This window comes from Clarias gariepinus, chromosome 23, assembly GCF_024256425.1.
Source record: "Clarias gariepinus isolate MV-2021 ecotype Netherlands chromosome 23, CGAR_prim_01v2, whole genome shotgun sequence".
Taxonomy (NCBI): Eukaryota; Metazoa; Chordata; class Actinopteri; order Siluriformes; family Clariidae; genus Clarias; species Clarias gariepinus.
The window spans coordinates 12,557,146-12,578,500 of record NC_071122.1 but is presented as its reverse complement, the minus strand read 5'-3'; the positions used below and the strand labels follow the sequence as shown (position 1 = coordinate 12,578,500).

At 37.0% G+C, this 21,355-nt stretch overlaps 1 protein-coding gene across 1 annotated transcript in view; it reads left to right on the top strand.

The window, feature by feature from the left end:
- Positions 1–21,355, top strand: part of stab1 (stabilin 1) — a 93,428-nt gene that overhangs the window by 26,578 nt on the left and 45,495 nt on the right. Inside the window, exons 28-35 of the mRNA XM_053484208.1 lie at positions 2,039–2,086; positions 2,178–2,305; positions 2,833–2,941; positions 3,039–3,116; positions 7,500–7,601; positions 12,370–12,474; positions 12,569–12,703; positions 12,792–12,920. Of these exons, the coding sequence (XP_053340183.1) occupies positions 2,039–2,086; positions 2,178–2,305; positions 2,833–2,941; positions 3,039–3,116; positions 7,500–7,601; positions 12,370–12,474; positions 12,569–12,703; positions 12,792–12,920 (834 nt within the window). The remainder of the gene's footprint in view (positions 1–2,038; positions 2,087–2,177; positions 2,306–2,832; positions 2,942–3,038; positions 3,117–7,499; positions 7,602–12,369; positions 12,475–12,568; positions 12,704–12,791; positions 12,921–21,355) is intronic.

Below are 21,355 nucleotides of genomic sequence, written 5' to 3'. Positions count from 1 at the left end.
CAAACACTGTCTGGAAGGCTATTCCAAAGCTTTGGGGCTAAATATCAAAAAGCCCTACCCCCTTTTGTAGATTTTGAAATTCTGGGAATTACCAAAAGTCCAGAGTTTTGTGATCTTAAGGAATTTGGTGGATTGTAGCGTATCAGAAGACTGGATAGGTATGTGGGAACTAAACCATTTAAAGCCTTGTATGTGAGTAATACTATTTTGTAATTGATTCTAAACTGGACAGCTTTGCAGGGATGATAATATTGGGGTTATGTGATCGTATTTTCTGGATCTAGTGAGAACCCTGGCGGCTGCATTTTGGACTAACTGATGCTTGTTTATTGGGGATGCAGGACAACCACCTAGTAATGCATTACAATAGTCCAGTCTGGAGGTCATGAATGCATGAACTAGCTTTTCTGCATCAGATGCAAATAAGATGCTCCTAAGCTTGGCAATATTTCTAAGATGGAAAAAGGCTGTTTTTGTAATATTGGAAATGTAATTTTCAAAGGACAAGTTACTGTCTAATATTACACCCAGGTCTTTTACTGTCGAGCTAGTAGTAACAGTACATCCTTCTAAACGCAGGCTAAATTGTGAAAGCTGTTGTGTACTGGTTTTTGGGCCAATAAGTAATATCTCTGTCTTATCTGAATTTAGTAAAAGAAAGTTATTGGTCATCCAATCTTTTATGTCCTGGACACACTCATTTAATCTAGACAACTTAGGTATTTCATCTGGTTTTATTGAGATATATAATTGGGTATCATAAGCATAACAATGGAAATTAATCCCATGTCTTCTAATTATGTCACCTAAGGGAAGCATGTATATTGAGAACAGAAGGGGTCCTAAAACTGACCCTTGTGGGACCCCATATTTCACTGGCATTACACCAGACGGTTCTCCATTTAGATCTACAAAATGGTATCGATCGGACAGGTATGTCTGTCCCTAAATACCTATGTGATTTTGTAAGCGATCTATGAGAATATTATGCTCTATAGTATCGAATGCAGCACTAAGATCAAGTAAGACTAGTGTTGAGATGCAGCCTTGGTCCGAAGCTAAAAACAAGTCATTTACAATCTTATCAAGTGCAGTTTCTGTACTATGATGGGGCCTAAACCTAATTGAAATTCTTTAAGGAGTGTTCCTTGGAGATAATTTTTTAAACAATTTGAGCTACAGTAACTCTTCTATTGGATTTGACTACATGGGCCACAGTAGCTACAGTTACAATATCTTGTTGCATTTGTCGCCTGGAAGTGGGTGGGATGTATAAGGCAGCAAGTGAACATTTTGTCCCTGAAGTTAATATATATTGAAAGCAGAAACAATGGCCAAATTGTGATGAATCACAGCAATTTAAAAACTGCAGCTCTTGTGGAATGTTACTTGTCTAATATGGGTCAGAACCTGGATCAAAACTGTTGAACCAGTAACAGGGTCTTGGACTGCCAAGGCTTTCTGATGCGTGTGGGGAGCAAAGGCTGGCGTGTATGGTCCGAGCAAATAAAAGAACTACTGTAGTTCAAATTAAAGAATACACAGTGCATCACTGTTTTGGCGGCAGAAAGGAGGACCTACTCAATATTAGGCAGTGACTGGTGTATACATCATGTACTAATGAATATTTTCAATAATGCACTTATAGTAGTATTAAATAAACTATATTTATGTATTTTGTTAACCCATTAATTCACATGACATACTAATACACATAATTAATTGTATAATTCGATGCATTGTTATTTGTCTTCTTTGCTCTCAACATTAGTTGATGTTAAATACCCATGGGCTTCATCAGTTATAACAGATATGTTAACAATGTAATTAAACACAGCTATTTTTTGTTTATGTGCTGATAAAAATAAATCCACATAAATCAGCATTTAATTAAAGGAAATTTGATTTATTTTCATTAATAAACTATAAATTATTTTTTAAAGCATGTTTACTTGATTTTAAACCCCTAAACCCGATTTTTACATCTAATTACTTAATATTTATTGTATAACAACTGTATGCTTTTTTTTTTGTTCAGGAGCTAGAGGGAAACTCAGATTTCTACAGTTTCAACCGCTATCTACAAGTTTGTACAGTTTTATCATGTATATAAGTCAGTTGCAAAACTTACTGCTTTTGTATTGCAAATAAATTGTGTTTTGTCCTTTTAACTTTAGAGACATCCAATAAGCAGTGCTGAGAGCAATGTGACTGCTTTAGTTCCCTCCAGGGATGCATTTAATAATCTGACTGATGCAGAGGAGCAGTTTTGGACTGACTATTACCGGATGCCTTACCTCTTGCAGTATGGTCCACTATTGTATTTATACTGTATGTCTGTTCTTTTTGTAACTGTACCTCATTAAATACAAAGAAATTTGCCACAGTGAAAATTATTACAAAAAAGAATGCTGGAAAATATAAGGAGATTGGGGTGAGATTTTTGATGCCTTATCCTGTATGAACTGGTAAATATATAAAAAGGAAAAAGAAACTCATGCCATGATTTGTAACAAGTATTGCAAAAGTAAGAAGGAGTAAAACATTTCACTTTTTTAATTAAAGTTTCTGTTTTAATAATGTTAAAGTAAATTAAAAATGCAAAAATACTCAAGCCCCCAAACATCTTCTGTACTTATTTACATTGTATTATCTATGAACCAATATATTGCTCATTTACTTTTTGTGTAACAACTTGAAAAAAAATTGGGTGCTACAAAAGTATAATGTTTAAAGTTTCCTCCATTGATTCTTTCATTTATGGTCATTTAGGGAATTTGCAACATTTTCCATCAGTGTTTGTCCTTTGTTGTTTATGTGTGTTCCTTTCAGAGCTCACTTTTTGGATGGCATTTACACCTATGATGACTTGAAGAAGCAGGTCAATAAAACAATCTCAACTAAATCCAAGACAAAATGGAAGATAACATTTAAAAACGGGGTAACATATGATACGTTTCTCTGATAGCATGTAGGTATTTGTGTATTTACACTTTTTTCTTAATGAATTATATGTAACTGTATGTTTTCTTCTTCAGGAGCTTATGATTGATACTGCCACAATTCTTGTCTCAGACCTCAAGGCGACCAATGGGTTCATTCACATCATTAATACAGTAATTATACTCTATGCTTTTTGTCTAACCCCCATACAGCAAGCTGTAATGCATGGGGTGATCTGAAACCTTCCTATCATAGCCAGTTTTTGGTGGTTTGTGCTCCATTGGCTGTGGGATTGCATTGGATGGGCAGGCCTTTGGTCCTCATGGCCATGGGTGAGCCTCGATGATCCTGTAACCAGTTTGCTGGTTTATATTTGTTCAGTCTTTAACTCTCACACCTCAACTCTCAGTGTTTTGTACTGACTAGTGTATATAACATATAATAAGTATATTGGCTTTAGACTACTACTGCTATACATTTTAAGGAGATCACCAGTGCACAGTGCTCTTCAGGCCATTCCACAGATTTTTGATAAGGTTTAGATCTGTGCCACTTTAAAACCGTGATCTTTTTCTGAAGCAATTCTTATGTTGACATGCAATTGTCTATTGGGTCATGGTTCACCATATGTATAGTGGACTTTTTATAATAATACTCTAGTAATACACTTTTTTAAAATAATGATTATTATTAGTATTGTTGTTATTGAAGTATGCTGTACTGCATAATAAGATCACAACAGATTTTGCAATATAGTTTGGGTGAGTGTGTACAAGAATTTTTTTTTTAATTACTATGAGTTTGGATCTCGTGACTGCGGAATGCTTAAAAAAATCTAAAAAGTTTTTTTACTGACTGCACCTTCTGGAGACTAGAGTCTTTTGTACTGCATTTACGTGTTCTGGGGAGATTCCACCAGCACATCTCCTTTTACAGAACTGGAGCTCCTCTCTTAACTAAACTTGTGAGGATTTACTGTCAGCAAGTCAATTTAGCATTGCCTTCACTTTGGATTAAAAATCAGTATGTCATCCACATACTAAGTGAGGGTGCTATCAGTGTCCACTGTTGCTAGGTCTTGCACTAAAGCTTCAAAGGACTTTCACAGTACCCTTGTGGGAGCCTTGTGTATGTATATTGTAAGACCTTATAAGCGAAGACAAATGCTGTTGGAGATACTGAAAAATGCTGATAATCTCGGGAACTAAGTGCCACTAAGCGCTTTGTGGAATGTAGACACTAGGGTGTGAGGGCCAGTTACTTTAGGAGCTTCTGCCTCAATCACTTGGTTAACTGCTCATGGATCATATATGAGCTTTGATTTTTTTTTTTTTCATTTTCTTTCCCTTTCATCTTTTCTGGTTTTGGTGTGCTTTGCATGTGTTTTCTCTAGATAGATATTAGCTATACATACTCAGAAGCTGGCAGTTTACACCTGTCCTTTTAAGCCTGCTCTCTAGCGTTTAACTCTTTATCTGATTCTGCCCCTTTTCCTTGGTTATTATGTTCCTGCTCATATGTGTGTGTTTGCTTAGGGCTTGCACCTCTCCTGCCCAGTATTTCCCCCTCTGGGCTCGTCCAGATCTTTGTTCTGTTTCCCTGACATTGGGGCTCTTGGCATTTTCAACAGTTCTGATGTCCCTGGTGTTTTTTTCAGATATTTGTCTGGGATCCTGCTGGACTGGAGTACTACTACTCCTTGTAGTTTCTGTTTTTTTCTGGGTACATTTCCATTCTCCTCTATTGCATGTGTGCCTCAGTAAATGGTGGAGGGTGCTCTTTTTTATTTTGGACTTCCTTTTTTTAAACTTTTGTTCTTCTGTTCCCTCACTTCTGTGTTTTTGTTTACCTGCTGTGTTTCCATGTCTCTGTTCTTTCCTTATCTAATTTATCATTTTTTCTTCTTTGCCTTTTCATCCATTTTCCCTTCTTGCCTAAACCATTCTTCTTCTAGATTTTTCCTCAATTCTGCCCTACTTTTGTTTGTAGATTATTTTTCCATCCTGGTTTTCTGGTGTGACCTTGGTGCTTAGGTCTCCCAGACATACCTGGTCTGGTCTGGGAGGAGTGCCCTACTGACACGATGCCACACTGTTCAACTTTGCAGTAATACTAGGCTATGATACCTATGATAAAATTGCAATTATGGGAGTACTGCTCTTCAACTCCTATCACTTCTCTGTTGTAATAGTTATTTTCCACCTATTTGAGTAAACCACTTAACTTCTTATAAACCTAGTCATCATCTGACTCTTCCTTTCCAACTGGCATGTGGCATGTATCACTGTCCATTTCCATAGCACTGTGTGCACTTGTAAACTAACAGATAAGGGTTTTTTCCCCTGATATTACTACTATAAAATTCTCTGGGAATAGGGCTTGATTGAATGTGAGATTCTCTTCTGGTATTTCACTCTTTTATTGACTTCTCCAAAGTTCTACTTCTTAGAGATTATTGTTTGTGTGGATATCGGCTGTTACTTAAACCTTAACTAGTTGTCTTTTCTTTTACTCCAGAACTCATTTATTTAGGATTCCACTTTATACTTTGCCTATTCCAACCTTTCTTACTCAATTTAATATTCTCTTTCTTCCAATACTACTTATATTCCTACTACTGTTGTTTCTATAGCTAAACAAACAATATCTGCCTTATACACCTTTATCAAGTCTTCAGTGCAGGGTGGTGTGTGTGTGTGTGTGGGGGGGGGGTGATATGGCCTTACACACACACACTGATGTACAACCCGATAGTAGAATTCCCTGCGTTTTCTATATTCTGGTACTCTCTTTCACCTATCCCCCTATGCCTAGGTCAATTTCGAACACCACAATTAGCTATAACAGCAACTACACTTTCACCTAAAGGAAATTTGTTCATACCTGGATACAGTCCTTTTTTTCTTGTAGTGAATGCTTATATTATACTTCAACTTACCCTTTAATTCACTTTCCATTATAGTTAAGTTTATCCAAGTTTAAATTCCATCTTTCCCATTTCAAGGGTCACTTTATAAAAATAACAGAGAAGCACTTTACTGCATATACAGAATCTATCTTCTGACGATGACCTGATAGCATCAGCAATGGTGCAAATTTGGTGCTATAATTTAATTTGAGGTTTAAAAAAGATCATAAATAACAACTTAGTGTGTGTATATATATTTTTAGCTGAGTCCGATACTGTATATTCAGCCTGTAGCTGTAGACTGTATATTGTTAGTGAGGTTAGGCCAGGTGTTGAGGGCCAGACCCACAGGTCTGTACTGTTCTTTGACAAGCTAGGGACAGGGCGGCATTACTATGCTTGTTGGCTGTTCTGGTTCTTCATATGGGTCAGGGTTTTGTTCTGAATGCATTGGCATAATTTTTGCCTGTCCTAATATGGGTGTTCTGGTTCCCTTGTCAAGTGCTGCATTTTCCTCAACAATTAATGTGCCATCTGCCTTGTTTGCTGCACATTTCACAATCATACTTGGTTATTTTTTTTAAATAACAGACGTAGTTATTTATCTGCCTATATATTCTCAATTTTTCTGATTTTGCCATCAGTTTTCAACAAGGCATGGGTAAGCATAGTTAGTTTAAAGTTTATCTTTTTATGCTCTTTTATAATTTTATTCTTACTGTACTCTAGTCTTGTTTTTGTTGCTTTAGCTAAGAGTTTTTACAAACACAAGCTTTGACTCTGATGAGGACATGAACATTGGGTCTACTCATGCTAATGTTTTGGGCCTTCTTGCTGCTAGTCAGTGGGTTCCTGATTTGATTCACAACCTGCTTAGAGGAGATTCTACATCTCCTCGGAATGGTGCTACTTCTTACAGTTTGTATCACAACACCTTTTGTAGTTTCTGATTTTGATTCTGAAAAGCCTAAGTTCAGTCACATGGTTACCAGCATTAAGGTGTCATCGGCTCCCTTTGGGAGAGATCACTGGTTCATGCTACAGTAGTTCGTTCTGATTTCTCTTTTTTGGGATCTGTGGAGTGTAAACTGAACCTGTCCAGTTTAGTTTTACCTATCCACTTCTTTTGAAATGCAGGCTGTTCTCAAAGTTTCCTTTTAAATATATATATTACATATTAGTGACCTGAAGTTATTTAGTTAGTTATAAAAGTTAGTGGTGATCACACAGTTGCTAAATATTTCCTGGTAAATAGAAACAATGACATGTAGGAAAAAAAGAAACTACACCCGTAATATACTAATATATAATTGTTATACTGCAATAATGTTAGAAAAGCATATGACCTATGTGTTTTAGTTTTGTTGTTTTATTTTAGTGTTTTATGTCGCACAAAAATGTGTGCAGCCATTGTATATTAACTGAAATGAACATATCCACATAATTATGCATACAATTTTTTTAAATGCAACCCTTTCATTTATTTTAAATGGCATTTTAACTAAATACCATTCACTATTGTAAATGCATTTAATTAGTATTGTACTTAAGTACTGAAATTTTGCACTGGATTGTATTTAGGATTTATCCTGCAAGATTATTCCTTACAGAATGCCGTGTGCTTAATAGTGTGTACGTTGTATGTCAGGTTCTGAAACCACCAATTTCCGACATCCCTCCTCCTCCCCCTGATCTGATGGAGGTCCTCAATAAGACCCCCTCCTTCAGCCTGTTCAGGGAAGCAGCACTGGTAAATACACACTGTCCTACACCCACATCCTCCCACACAAACACATTCTCTTACACATACCAGCTTACACTCACTTTGAAACAAACATTATATGTACAGTAGACCAATCTAAAAACTCATGCTCCCCAGTATGCACACAGTAACATAAACACACTCACACACACAACAACCTATGCACACACTAACTCAAACACAAACCTACAGTATAAGTAAGCGCGCACACACACACGTCCTGGCTCATCAGTCAATGCACACACTAACCTAACCTAAGCACAAACACACACCAGTCTATACACAACTTAATCTACTGTAAGTGCATGCGCACACACTACACACACCTAAAGCCTACTTTTTTTTTTATCTTTACTCCATCTTTAAATCCATCTACCTCTGTTAACTATCTAAATTATCATTGTCCCAAATACTTATATATACTTATGTAAGCATATTTTAGTAAAATATACTTGTGTATGCAGCAATGTAACAATATGATAATATTAATCACCATAATATTAATCTTAGTAAAATAATATAGAAGTAGGTGGAGAGTATGACAGGTCATAAAACAATGGGTTAACTTAGAGGTGAGATAAGAAAAGCAGACAGATTATAACAGGGCATAAAACATAATGGGTTCACTCAGAGACGAGACAAGAAAAGCAGACAACTATAAGACAGGTCATAAAACATAAACAGTAAGGGGGTGGGTAGTGATATTTCACCCTAGGGTTTTTTTCCCATGTATTTTGGGTACATACTGTACACTGAGTACCCAAAGTACAGTCGTGGCCAAAAGTTTTGAGAATGACAAATATTAGTTTTCACAAAGTTTGCTGCTAACCTGCTTTTAGATCTTTGTTTCAGTTGTTTCTGTGATGTACTAAAATATAATTACAAGCACTTTATGTGTTTCAAAGGCTTTTATCGACAATTACATGACATTTATGCAAAGAGTCAGTATTTGCAGTGTTGGCCCTTCTTTTTTAGGACCTCTGCAATTTGACTGGGCATGCTTTTAATCAACTTCTGGGCCAAATCCTGACTGATTCAACCCATTCTTTCATAATCACTTCTTGGAGTTTGTCAGAATTAGTGGGTTTTTGTTTGTCCACCCCCCTCTTGAGGATTGACCGTTTTGGTCCCCGAGCCACTTAGTTATCACTTTTGCCTTATGGCACGGTGCTCCATCGTGCTGGAAAATGCATTGTTCTTTACCAAACTGTTGTTGGATTGTTGGAATAAGTTGCTGTTGGAGGGTGTTTTGGTACCATTTTTTTTATGGCTGTGTTTTTGGCCAAAATTGTGAGTTAGCCCACTCCCTTGGATGAGAAGCAACCCCACACATGAATGGTCTCAGGATGCTTTACTGTTGACATGACACAGGACTGATGGTAGTGCTCACCTTTTCTTTTCCGGAGCCTTTTTTTAAATGCCCCAAACAATCGGAAAGAGTCTTCATAGAGAATATGACTTTACCCCAGTCCACAGCAGTCTATTTACCATACTTTCTGCAGAAGATCAATCTGTCCCTGATGTTTTTTTTTGGAGAGAAGTGGCTTCTTTGCTGCTCTTCTTGACACCAGGCCATCTTCCAAAAGTCTTTGCCTTACTGTGCGTGCAGATGCGCTCACACCTGCCTGCTGCCATTCCTGAGCAAGCTCTGCACTGGTGGCATTACGATCCCGCAGCTAAATCCTCTTTAGGAGACGATCCTGGTGCTTGATCCTGGACTTTCTTGGATGCCCTGAAGCCTTCTTAACAAGAATTGAACCTCTTTTCTTGAAATTCTTGATGATCCTATAAATTGTTGATTTAGGAGCAATCTTAGTAGCCACAATATCCTTGCCTGTGAAGCCATTTTTATGCAACGCAATGATGGCTGCACGCGTTTCTTTGCAGGTCACCATGGTTAACAATGGAAGAACAATGATTTCAAGCATCACCCTCCTTTTACTGTAACATGTCAAGTCTGCCATTTTCACCCAATCAGCCTGACATAATGATCTCCAGCGTTGTGCTCGTCAACATTCTCACCTGAGTTAACAAGATGATTACTGAAATGATCTCAGCAGGTCCTTTAATGACAGCAATGAAATGCAGTGGAAAGGTTTTTTGGGATTAAGTTAATTTTCATGGCAAAGAAGGACTATGCAATTTATCTGATCACTCTTCATAACATTCTGGAGTATATGCAAATTGCTATTATAAAAACTTAGGCAGTTTTTCATAACTTAACCAATATTTATGTAATTCTTAAAACTTTTGGCCACGGCTTTACATGGGAAAAAAAAAACCTAGAGTGAACCCAGACATGAACTGTACTTATTTTATAATTAGCTGTCATGTGTATAATAAATAGACAAGATAAGGCACCAGGTGCTGGACCTGACAGAGACACGAGCCTAAGATAAAGTGCCAGGTGCCGGACTCGGAACCAGCTTCCAGAAGAGATCAGATGTGCTAAAACATCTGTTAGTCCCATTTAAATCAAGACTTAAAACTCATCTGTTTAGCAGTGCATTTATTGAATGAGCACTGTGCTACGTCCGAACTGACTGCACTGTATTTAAGGTTTTCCTTTATTTTAATTTACTTATAAATTAAATTTTAAGTAGTTTTAAAAGCATCATTATGAACTTTTTTTTAAATTTTAAATCAAATTTAATGATTTTAAAAGTTTTAGTGCTATTATTTTCTATTTCTTTTTATAATTATTTTCCTCTTTTTTATGTAAAGCATTTTGAATTACCATTGTGTATGAAATGTGCTATACATATTAACTTACCTACCTTGCCTTGCCTTGCCTACAAAGGACGTAGGGAGTCAGATGACGAGGCATATGACGTTACATAATATGGTAGAAAAACTTAAACATAATGAGATAATTTCTTGGAAAAAGTTAGACTAATTTGTTAAAACATTTGGGAAGGAATAAAAAAAGAAGTACTGAGGAGGAGACAATGTGTGCATCCCTCCCCTTGAAAATTGTACATAATGAGTGTGCATGCAACTGTCAGACTTCTTGATAATGCTTGGATTTACGACCTAAGCATTACAAGTGCGGCTCACTTGGGTTTTATTGCTGCAATAAATCCTGCTTAGTTTATCCAGATATGCGCAGAGTCCTGAGTCGTTCTTTGGTCCTTTTTGACTGGAGATACGGTGTTTGTTTAATATGTTTAATTAAGGTGACATTAACAAGTGGAAAATAAAAACTTCCACACTTATATTATTGGTACGACTGTACACGGTTTTCCAGTAACATTAACAATAACAACAACAACAACAACAACAAAAAAATAATAATAATAATAACTCTCCTGTGTGTACCAGACTTCTGGATTTTCTAATTAGTTAATTCTTTTGAATGTACAGATTTATTTATTTGAGATGCAGTGCATGACAACAATCATTATAACAGCAGGAAATAGCTGAACATTTGTTCAAGTTAATTTGACTTGGAAACCTAATAGACTAAGATGCTTTGTCTCTGATGTGACATTAATTTTTATCACTTCTAAATAAAACATGGCAAATTATTATTAACAGTTTTGCTTGCCCTACTGCTACTAAGCATATACTGACCTCTTGATAATCTGTAAACATAACATCCCATATATGCACCAGCCAAAGCACTCTAATTAATCAACACACCAACCCACACACATTAGTCTATACAAATACTGTACATAAGCATCACCACTAAATAGACTGCCACAATTTAATTTAACCATACTATATACAAGCACACTACAGACTGCTGCACATATTATCACATACTGTACTGCAGCACATTTTACTTCTTATGTTGACTTTTTTTTTTTTTACAATTTTAAAAACAATCTGCCTTTGCCATTTTCATATAGCTTTTTATCAAAGCTATGCAACCCTGCTTAATCTGTTTTGTTGTGTCTGAAAAAACTGAAAGGTAAACACAGATTAGATAGCTCTATAATTCCATAACTGGATGCATGTAGATCAAACCACCCCATTTGTGTTGTTTGTGTTTTCCCAATCAGACAGTTCCTAAAACAATTAGTCTGTAATGGTGTCCAAAAAGATGAATACAACATTATTATATATTCTTATTATTATAGTTCTCTCTGTAGAGAAAACAAGTGATTTCACTAATTTGTTCTCGTCTATCTGGCTAGAGAGTAGGACTTATTAAAATCAGCTGGTTTAGTTATTGAAAAGAACAAAAATGTGGCAGATCTTTTACTTTCTGAAGCCGAGTTGTCCACCTCTGCACAAAACTTGCTAAAACTAAAGAATTCTTAATTAAATTGTGAACGTCTGTGGCAAAGTTTTGTACTTCAGGAAGCAATCAAGCAGCATGGAACTGATTGAGCAAGTGACACCAAAGTACTGCATATGTCTTTTTGCCCAGCCAGATCCAGCAGGTTTTGAAGAAAAAACTTGCTAAATGCTAACTATTAATTGTTGTATAGCAATTTCATTGCATAAAATATCAAATTATTCTTATTATATTGATTGGCCATCACTGTAATTGGAGAGCAATAGAAGTTAGAATTGATTTATATGAAATTAGAAAAACAATCGAATTAATCATTAAAGTGATTCGGAGGTGATTTTTAAGCTAATATTATATATTAGCAGTGCTTCATAAGTATGAGCACCAGGCATGAAACTGTTGAATGAATATAAACAATTTAATTTGAAGAATAAAAATTTCATAAATTTACTATTTATGACTGAAAAATGTTCTGCTTTCAAAATAAGAAAAATATATATTTTTTCCTGTTAGCTGTACAATTTAACAGAAAGCATCAAAACGAGGGACTTCACTGTCTTTGTTCCATCTGACGCTGCAATTAAAGATTACCTGAACAAAACAAATTCTACTCGTCTGGTGAGCTTTTAAATTATTTGTTTTCCGTTGTGTTATTTCCACAATTAATTTTTTAATGAATGATTTTGGCATTAATTTGTTTCTCTCCTAATAGAATGAAAACATTGTGAAATATCATGTTATTCCAAAAGAGCAGCTTTTCCCTGAACATTTGTCTGATGGAATGCTAAAAAATACACTGCTTGGAAGTGAATATCAAGTCATGATTCATTTAAACAGTGAAAATAAGGTATAAAGTATTGTTTTTATCATAATTAAATTAGATTGTTTGTGGTAGAAAATAAAGAAATAAAAAAATATTCCTTTCTCTGTTTTAGACGCTCATTAATGATGTATCTTTGGATGGGAACTTCACCGAGATAAGGCATGGTGTCATTATCAGCCTCTCCAGAGTTTTAGTTGTTCACAAAAACTACTGCAACAAAGAAGTACACATGAAAACCTTTGTAAGTCCTACTGTCCATTTTTGTCACACTTTTTCATGACTGTCACTTCTCCTAAATGATTTATGGGCATTTGATCAAGCCTTCCCAGAACCTTTATTAGGAAACATAGAAGTGCAACTAGCTATTTTATATAAATATACAGTGTAATTTTAAATGTAAATTTGTAAAATTACAAAGGATGAGCAAAGTTCCATTAAATTCTGTCAACCCCTTTTTGTGTGATAATGTGATAGACATACGGATATACAGACAGAATTTTTCTCATCCAATGTAAAGAAACGTGTAACTGGTTTTGTAACTGGTTTGACCTAAAACCAGCAAAACCACAAACACAGACATGAGGCTTTTATGGAAAAGTAGTAATTTTTTATAAATAATGGGGGAAGGAAGAGCTTAAAAGGGGGGAGGAAGGGGCAAAAGGGAGAAGATATGCACATGCAGGTCTGGAGGCAGTTTCCTGCTGGCATGCAGGCACAAGCTGGTGAGCGGTGGTGGCATGCAGAGTGGCAAAGAGGGCCCACATAGGCAGCGGCTCCTGTGAGTTCGAGCAGGCTTTTCATGGCTGATTAAATGTCGCCATTCCATTCGCTTCTTTGAAGTCTCTGTGTGCATAGTATCATGCCTCTTGCATGCCACTCATTGTGTCTAGTGTCTGCTGTGCGACTCAGCTCTCTGTAGATCTCTGGACCCCAGGCTACACTCCCTGCCTTGTTTTAATAGGGCAGAGAGAAGCCTGAGATCCAATAATGATGATTAATCACCAGCCGTGCCCGTTCTTGAGACCCCGCCCCTTTGCACACCTGCAGAAGATGGAGGCTGCCTACCTTATGAAGCTCTGGAGTGAGCGATAAGCAAAAACATTTAGGCGCATACCACCATATATATTATGGGTGCATTGCCACTGTGAGAGACAGAATCTAAAAAGAAAAATCCGGAAATCACATTGTATGATTTTTTAACAATTTATTCATGAATTACTGTGTCAAATGAGTATTTGATCACTTGCTTATCAGCCAAATTTCTGACCCACAAAGACCTGTTATTCTGCTTTTAAATAGTCCATATGTTTCTTACGGAGCCCCTCCTTGGTTTTCCTGGTTGTGTTTTGGGTCATTGTCATGTTGGAAGACTCAGCCACGACCCATCTTTAATGCTCTAACTGAGCGAAGGAGGTTTTTGCCCAATATGTCACAAAACATGGCCCCGTTCATCCTCTCCTTAATACAGTGAAGTCGTCCTGTCACCTGTGCGGAAAAACACCTCCAGAGCATGATGCTTCCAGCCCCATGCTTCACTGTGGGTATGGTATTATTAGGATGATACTCATTCTAGGATTATTAGGATGATACTCATTCTTCTTCCTCCGAACACAGCGAATGGAGTTAAGACCAAAAAGTTCTACTTTCTCGCATGACTCCACTGGATCATACAGATGGTCCCTGGCAAACTTCAGACAGTCCTGGACATGGGCTGACCTAAGCAGGGGAACCTTCTGTGCAATGCAAGATTTTAAGCCATGACGTGTTAGTGTATTACTGATGGTAACTTTGGAAACGATGGTCCCACGGCATTGACCAGCTCCTACCGTGTCCCACCCCTACTAGTTCTGGGCTGATTCTTCACCATTCTTAGCATCATTGACACCCCATGTCACATGTCACAGCCGGAGGCCTAGAGAGAGCTGATTGGCCAAGCTCTCTCAGGGGGAAAGATGAGAGGTACTTAGTGCTCCCACATTAATAATGGATCTACTAGCCAATCAGGGGCGTCTGTGAGCTTGCGCAGGCGGAAGGAGGGGATAGCGCTGTTCTTTCGAGTGTGTTACGCCGCCCCCAACGGTGCGTGAGCAAGCAGTTCGAAACAAATGGACGGTGACGTCATGTGGATCGGAGGAAACACGTGGGCGGTCTGCGGCCCCTCCTGACTGAGTGGCAGTGGAAGCTTAATGTTTGAGCCCTCAGTGACTGGGACAAATTGGACACGACTAAATTAGGGGAGAAAAATCTGAATTTTTTTTTATTTAAATCTGGCTGATAAGCAAGTAATCAAATACTTATTTGACACAGTAATTTACAAATAAATTGTTAAAAAATCATATAAAGTGATTTACAGATTTTACAGATTCTGTCTCTCATAGTGGAAATGCACCTGCAAAATCACAGGGTGATTAAATACTTATTGACTTAACTGTATGTATGGTGTATTTTTCACAGTGGTGTGAAAAACTATTTGCCCCTGATTTGTCCTGATTTCTTATTCTTTTGCATGTTTGTCACACAAAATGTTTCTGATCATCAAACACATTTAACTATTAGTCAAAGATAACACAAGTAAACACAAAATGCAGTTTTTAAATGATGGTTTTTATCCAAATCTTCAAACCTACATGGCCCTGTGTGAAAAAGTAATTGCCCCCTGAACCTAATAACTGGTTGGGCCACCCTTAGTGGCCCAACCAGTATATAATAACTGCAATCAAGCGTTTGCGATAACTTGCAACGAGTCTTTTACAGCGCTCTGGAGGAATTTTGGCCCACTCATCTTTGCTGAATTGTTGTAATTCAGCTTTATTTGAGGGTTTTCTAGCATGAACCGCCTTTTTAAGGTCATGCCACAACATCTCAATAGGATTCAGGTCAGGACTTTGACTAGGCCACTCCAAAGTCTTCATTTTGTTTTTCTTCAGCCATTCAGAGGTGGATTTGCTGGTGTGTTTTGGGTCATTGTCCTGCTGCAGCACCCAAGATCGCTTCAGCTTGATTTGTACGAACAGATGGCCGGACATTCTCCTTCAGGATTTTTTGGTAGACAGTAGAATTTATGGTTCCATCTATCACAGCAAGCCTTCCAGGTCCTGAAGCAGCAAAACAACCCCAGACCATCACACTATCACCACCATATTTTACTGTTGGTATGATGTTCTTTTTCTGAAATGCTGTGTTACTTTTACGCCAGATGTAACGGGACACGCACCTTCCAAAAAGTTCAACTTTTGTCTCGTCGGTCCACAAGGTATTTTCCCAAAAGTCTTGGCAATCATTGAGATGTTTTTTAGCAAAACTGAGACGAGCCTTAATTTTCTTTTTGCTTAAAAGTGGTTTGCGCCTTGGAAATCTGCCATGCAGGCCGTTTTTGCTCAGTCTCTTTCTTATGGTGGAGTCGTGAACACTGACCTTAATTGAGGCAAGTGAGGCCTGCAGTTCTTTAGATGTTGTCCTGGCGTCCTTTGTGGCCTCTCGGATGAGTTGTCTCTGCGCTCTTGGGGTAATTTTGGTCGGCTGGCCACTCCTGGGAAGGTTCACCACTGTTCCATGTTTTTGCCATTTGTGGATAATGGCTCTCACTGTGGTTCGCTGGAGTCCCAAAGCTTTAGAAATGGCTTTATAACCTTTACCAGACTGATAGATCTTAATTACTTTTGTTCTCATTTGTTCCTGAATTTCTTTGGATCTTGGCATGATGTCTAGCTTTTGAGGTGTTTTTGGTCTACTTCTCTGTGTCAGGTAGCTCCTATTTAAGTGATTTCTTGATTGAACGTGACAAACATGCAAAAGAATAAGAAATCAGGAAGAGGGGAAAAAGTTTTTCACACCACTGTATATATATATATATATATACACACACACACACAGCACTCCATGTTTACAGAAAAACACAGAATTGTTGACATTTTTGCAAATTTATTAAAAAACAAAACTGAAATATCACATGGGCCTAAGTATTCAGGCCTTTTGCTCAGTATTTAGTAGAAGCACCCTTTGATCTAATATAGCCATGAGTCTTTTTGGGAAAGATGCTTTTCACAAAAAAAAGTTTTTCACACCTTAATTTGGGGATCCTCTGCCATTTCTCCTTGCAGATCCTCTCTAGTTCTGTCAAGTTGGTGGACAGCTATTTTTAGGTCTCTCCAGAGATGATCAGTTGGGTTTAAGTCAGGGCTTACAGTCACAGAGTTATTGTGAAGCCACTCCTTCGTTATTTTAGCTGTGTGCTTAGGGCCATTGTCTTGTTGTTCGGCCCAGTCTGAGGTCCTGAGCACTCTGGAGAAGGTTTTTGTCCAGGATATCCTTGTACTTGGCCGCATTCATCTTTTCATCAATTGCAACCAGTCGTCCTGTCCCTGCAGCTGAAAAACACCCCCACAAGATAATGCTGCCTCCACCATGCTTCACTGTTGGGACTGTATTGGACAGGTGATGAGCAGTACCTGGTTTTCTCCACACATACCGCTTAGAATTAAGGCCAAAAAGTTCTATCTTGGTCTGATCAGACCAGAATTTTATTTCTCACCATCTTGGAGTCCTTCAGGTGTTTTTTAATTTGTCTTGCACTGGAAAAAGGCTTCATAGGGCCATTCTGCCATAAAGCCCCGACTGGTGGAGGGCTCCAGTGATGGTTGACTTTCTACAACTTTCTCCCATCTTCCGACTGCATCTCTGGAGCTTAGCCACAGTGATCTTTGGGTTCTTCTTTACCTCTCTCACCAAGGCTCTTCTCCCCCGATAGCTCAGTTTGGCCAGATGGCCAGCTCTAGTAAGGGTTCTGGTCGTCCCAAACTTCTTCCATTTAAGGATTATGGAGGCCACTGTGCTCTTAGGAACATTAAGTGCAGCAAAATTTTTTTTGTAACCATGGCCAGATCTGTGCCTTGCCACAAATTTGTCTCTGAGCTCTTCAGGCAGTTCCTTTGACCTCACGATTTTTATTTGCTCTGACATGCATTGTGAGCTGTAAGGTCTTACAGTATATAGACAGGTGTATTGCTTTCCTAATTAATTCTAATCAGGATAATCAAACACAGCTGGACTCAAATGAAGGTGTAGAACCATCTCAAGGATGATGAGAAGAATCATATGATATGTGAGAATCATGAATATATAGGTGTCACAGCAAAGGGTCTGAATACTTAGGCCCATGTGATATTTCAGTTTTTCTTTTATAATAAATCTGCAAAAATGTCAACAATTTTGTGTTTTTTTGTCAATATTCAATTAAATTTTATGTGTATAGCGCTTTTAACAATTGTCATTGTCGCAAAGCAGCTTTACAGCTTTAAAAGAATTATTTAAGTTTGTATGGAATGTGGATGTGCATAAATCAAAATGGTCAGATAGTCTCTGGTGAGCAAGCCAAGGGCGACAGTGGCAAGAAAAATCTCCCTGAGATGGTAATAGAAAAAAACCTTGAGAGGAACCAGACTCAACAGGGAACCCATCCTCATTTGGGTGAAACAGAAAGCAGGAATTGATCTGCATTCATACTGTGTGTTAGGTCTGTTAACAGTTGATGTTAATTGATGTTAATATGGAGTCCAGGTAGTTATTGTTATTCACTCAGATATTGTGGCACGAGACCATTTAATGCTTTATATGTCAAGAGTAGTATTTTAAAATCAATTCAAAATTTCACAGGGAGTCAATGGAGTGAAGATAAGATAAGTGTGATGTGCTCGTATCTTCTGGTTCTAGTGAGGACTCTCTCTGCTGCATTTTGGACTAGCTGAAGCTTGTTTATGCACCTAGTTAAACAACCAGACAGTAAGGCATTACAATAGTCCAAACTAGAGGTGATAAAAGCATGAACTAGTTTTTCTGCATCGTTTAGCGACAATATATTTCTTATCTTGGCAATATTTCTGAGGTAAAGAATGCTATCCTGGTACAGTAATATTATTTAGATGAGCTTCAAATAAAAGGCTGGAATCTATAATCACACCGAGGTCTTTTACTGTTGCACTTGATGGAACAGAAAGGCCATCTAAATTTACAGTGTGATCTAAAATCTTACTTCTAGCTGTATACGGTCCTATGACAAGAACTTCTGTCTTATCAGGATTAAGCAAAACTAAGTTAATTAGCATCTAATCTCTTATGTCCTGCACACAATGCTCAACTTCAGTAAGCTGGTTTTTCTTATTTGATTTTGCTAAGACATATAACTGTGTGTCGTCAGCATAATGATAAAAACTAATACCATGCTTACGGATTATGTTGCCCAGAGGAAGCATGTAAATGAAAAAAAGCAGTGGGCCTAAAACTGAACGCTGTGGAACACCAACTTCCACTAGAGAACATGCAGAATAATCACCATTTAGGTCTACATACTGATAACGATCAGTTAATTAGAAACTGAGCCAGGAGAGGGCTGTTCCCTTACTTCCTACCACATTTTCTAATTTGTAAAGAAGAAGAATATGATCAATTGTGTCAAAAGCTGCACTGAGGTCGAGTGATACAAGCATAGTTACACAACCCTGATCAGAGGCCAATAGGATGTCATTTACTACTCTAATGAGTGCTGTCTCTGTGCTGTGATGTCGCCTAAATCCTGACTGATACAGTTCATGTATGCCATTTCTATGTAGATATGAGCATAGCTGCTCCGTTACTATCTTTTCCAGAATCTTAGAGATAAAGGGCAGGTTTGATATGGCCTGTAATTGGACAGCTGACAGGGGTCGAGGTCAGGTTTCTTAATTATTGGTTTGATAACTGCTAATTTAAAAGATTTTGGAACATAACCAATGCTGATTGAAGAATTAATTATTCTCAACAGGGGTTCTGTTATTGCTGGTACTATCTGTTTAAGAAAATGTGTCGGTGTAGGATCTAATATACAAGTTGATGAAATTGCAGAAGAGATGAGTGAAATTAATTCATTCTCTTCAAGGGGAGTAAAGTATAAAAGGTTCCGATCTGACATGTCTGGTTTAATATCTGCATTAATTACATTGTCCGGTTTCAAAGCCTCAATTTTATGCCTGATATTTACAATTTTATTATTAAACACGTTCATAAAGTCCCCACTATTGCACGATGTTGTTGTGGAGATTTCTGCAGTGGTCTTATTTGTGGTTAATTTTGCTTAACTACAAATTTTTTTATAAAAATCTAGGATTATTTTTGTTATTTTCTATAAGAGTGGGGAGATACGTTCAATACGTAACAATTTACTTAGTTTAACGCCATTTACGTTCTAATTTCCGAGCGGTCTGTTATGGGGGTCTGTGTGTACATTAATTGCAATTAAATTAGCAAATGGCTGCAATATAACAAAAAGTAAAAAAAAAAAAAAAAAAAAATAAATAAATAAATAAATAAAATATATATATATATATATATATATATATATATAACACAATAATACCAAAGAACAGAATAATACCAAATAATTATTTTTCTTTTGGATGGACTACAGCTCACAAAAAGTACATTTACTATAGTAGGTGTAATTACTTACAATGTAATTATTATATTATATTATAACTACACTAGTCAATGTTTAATGCTTTCAAAATAAGGCTACCATGTGAAATTTGACATCCAGATGTGTTTTTTACCTCTCTAAGCTAGCTTGAAATCTTTGTGATAATGATAAATGCAAGCATTGGCTCACCATATTAAAGTTAAAATTATATTAAATTTTCACTTGATATTCAGTATATAAGTTAAAATATACGTTTTTTTTATTTATTTTTATTTTACCTAAGGAGAGTGGTGGCTCTAGGTAGTTGATTTGAGGATCTGGGTATCCTAGTTCAGGCCTGCCGTCGGTGGGTATGCACAACCCATACTACCCAGCCACTGCATGCTGTGCCTGTCCCAATCCCGGTTAAATTGGGAAAATTGTGTCAGAAAGGGAATCCGGCATTAAAAACCTGTTTGAAATTGTGTGACTGGTCGGATAGTCCACTGTGGCGACCCCTTAATAGATGCAGCTAAAGTTTTTTTACCTTGGTATAAAGAAACTCAATAGAAAAATGACCTGACAATAGTATAGAGTAATGTGAAAACATAATATAACCATGTGTTTTAAAAGAAGACAGAAAAATACAGAAATCCTTGTTGTGTTGCTTGCTTGCAAAGCATAGGTAACATGTAGGGATCGATACCCGTCATCTTGTGTCAAACTTTTTCTCTATCTGCAACTCTTAAACCATTCATGGGTTCCCAATTTATTCACAGAACCTTTACAGAACCTTTATTAGCTATTTCATTTTTAGGAGTAGCATATTCAGTTTAATACAATTAGTTAGCATATGAGTAAGTTTAGGCTTGTGTAAGTAGACTAGTAAGTTAGTCTAAGGTTCTTTTTTTACAACTTCATTTGTATACAGTAACTCATCATTTGTTACATTTCTATTATAAGGTCAGATTCTTTTTCTGTTTTAAATATACTTAAAGAACATTGAAGATCAAAAGGGTTAAAATAAAAATGGAAGGAGTGTGATTTTTTATGGAAACATAATTGAAGAGTATAGAATTTTAAGTCTAAATTTTTTAAGTGTACAGTTATTCTTACAGTTTCACTATTGCAATTTCTGATTCTTTACCTGCTGTATTTGTTCTTATATTGCTGTCATAGAAATTGTTGTTAATTAGAACCTCCCCACTTATATGAATAAAAATATCTAATGCAGCTTATGTTTGACCCTC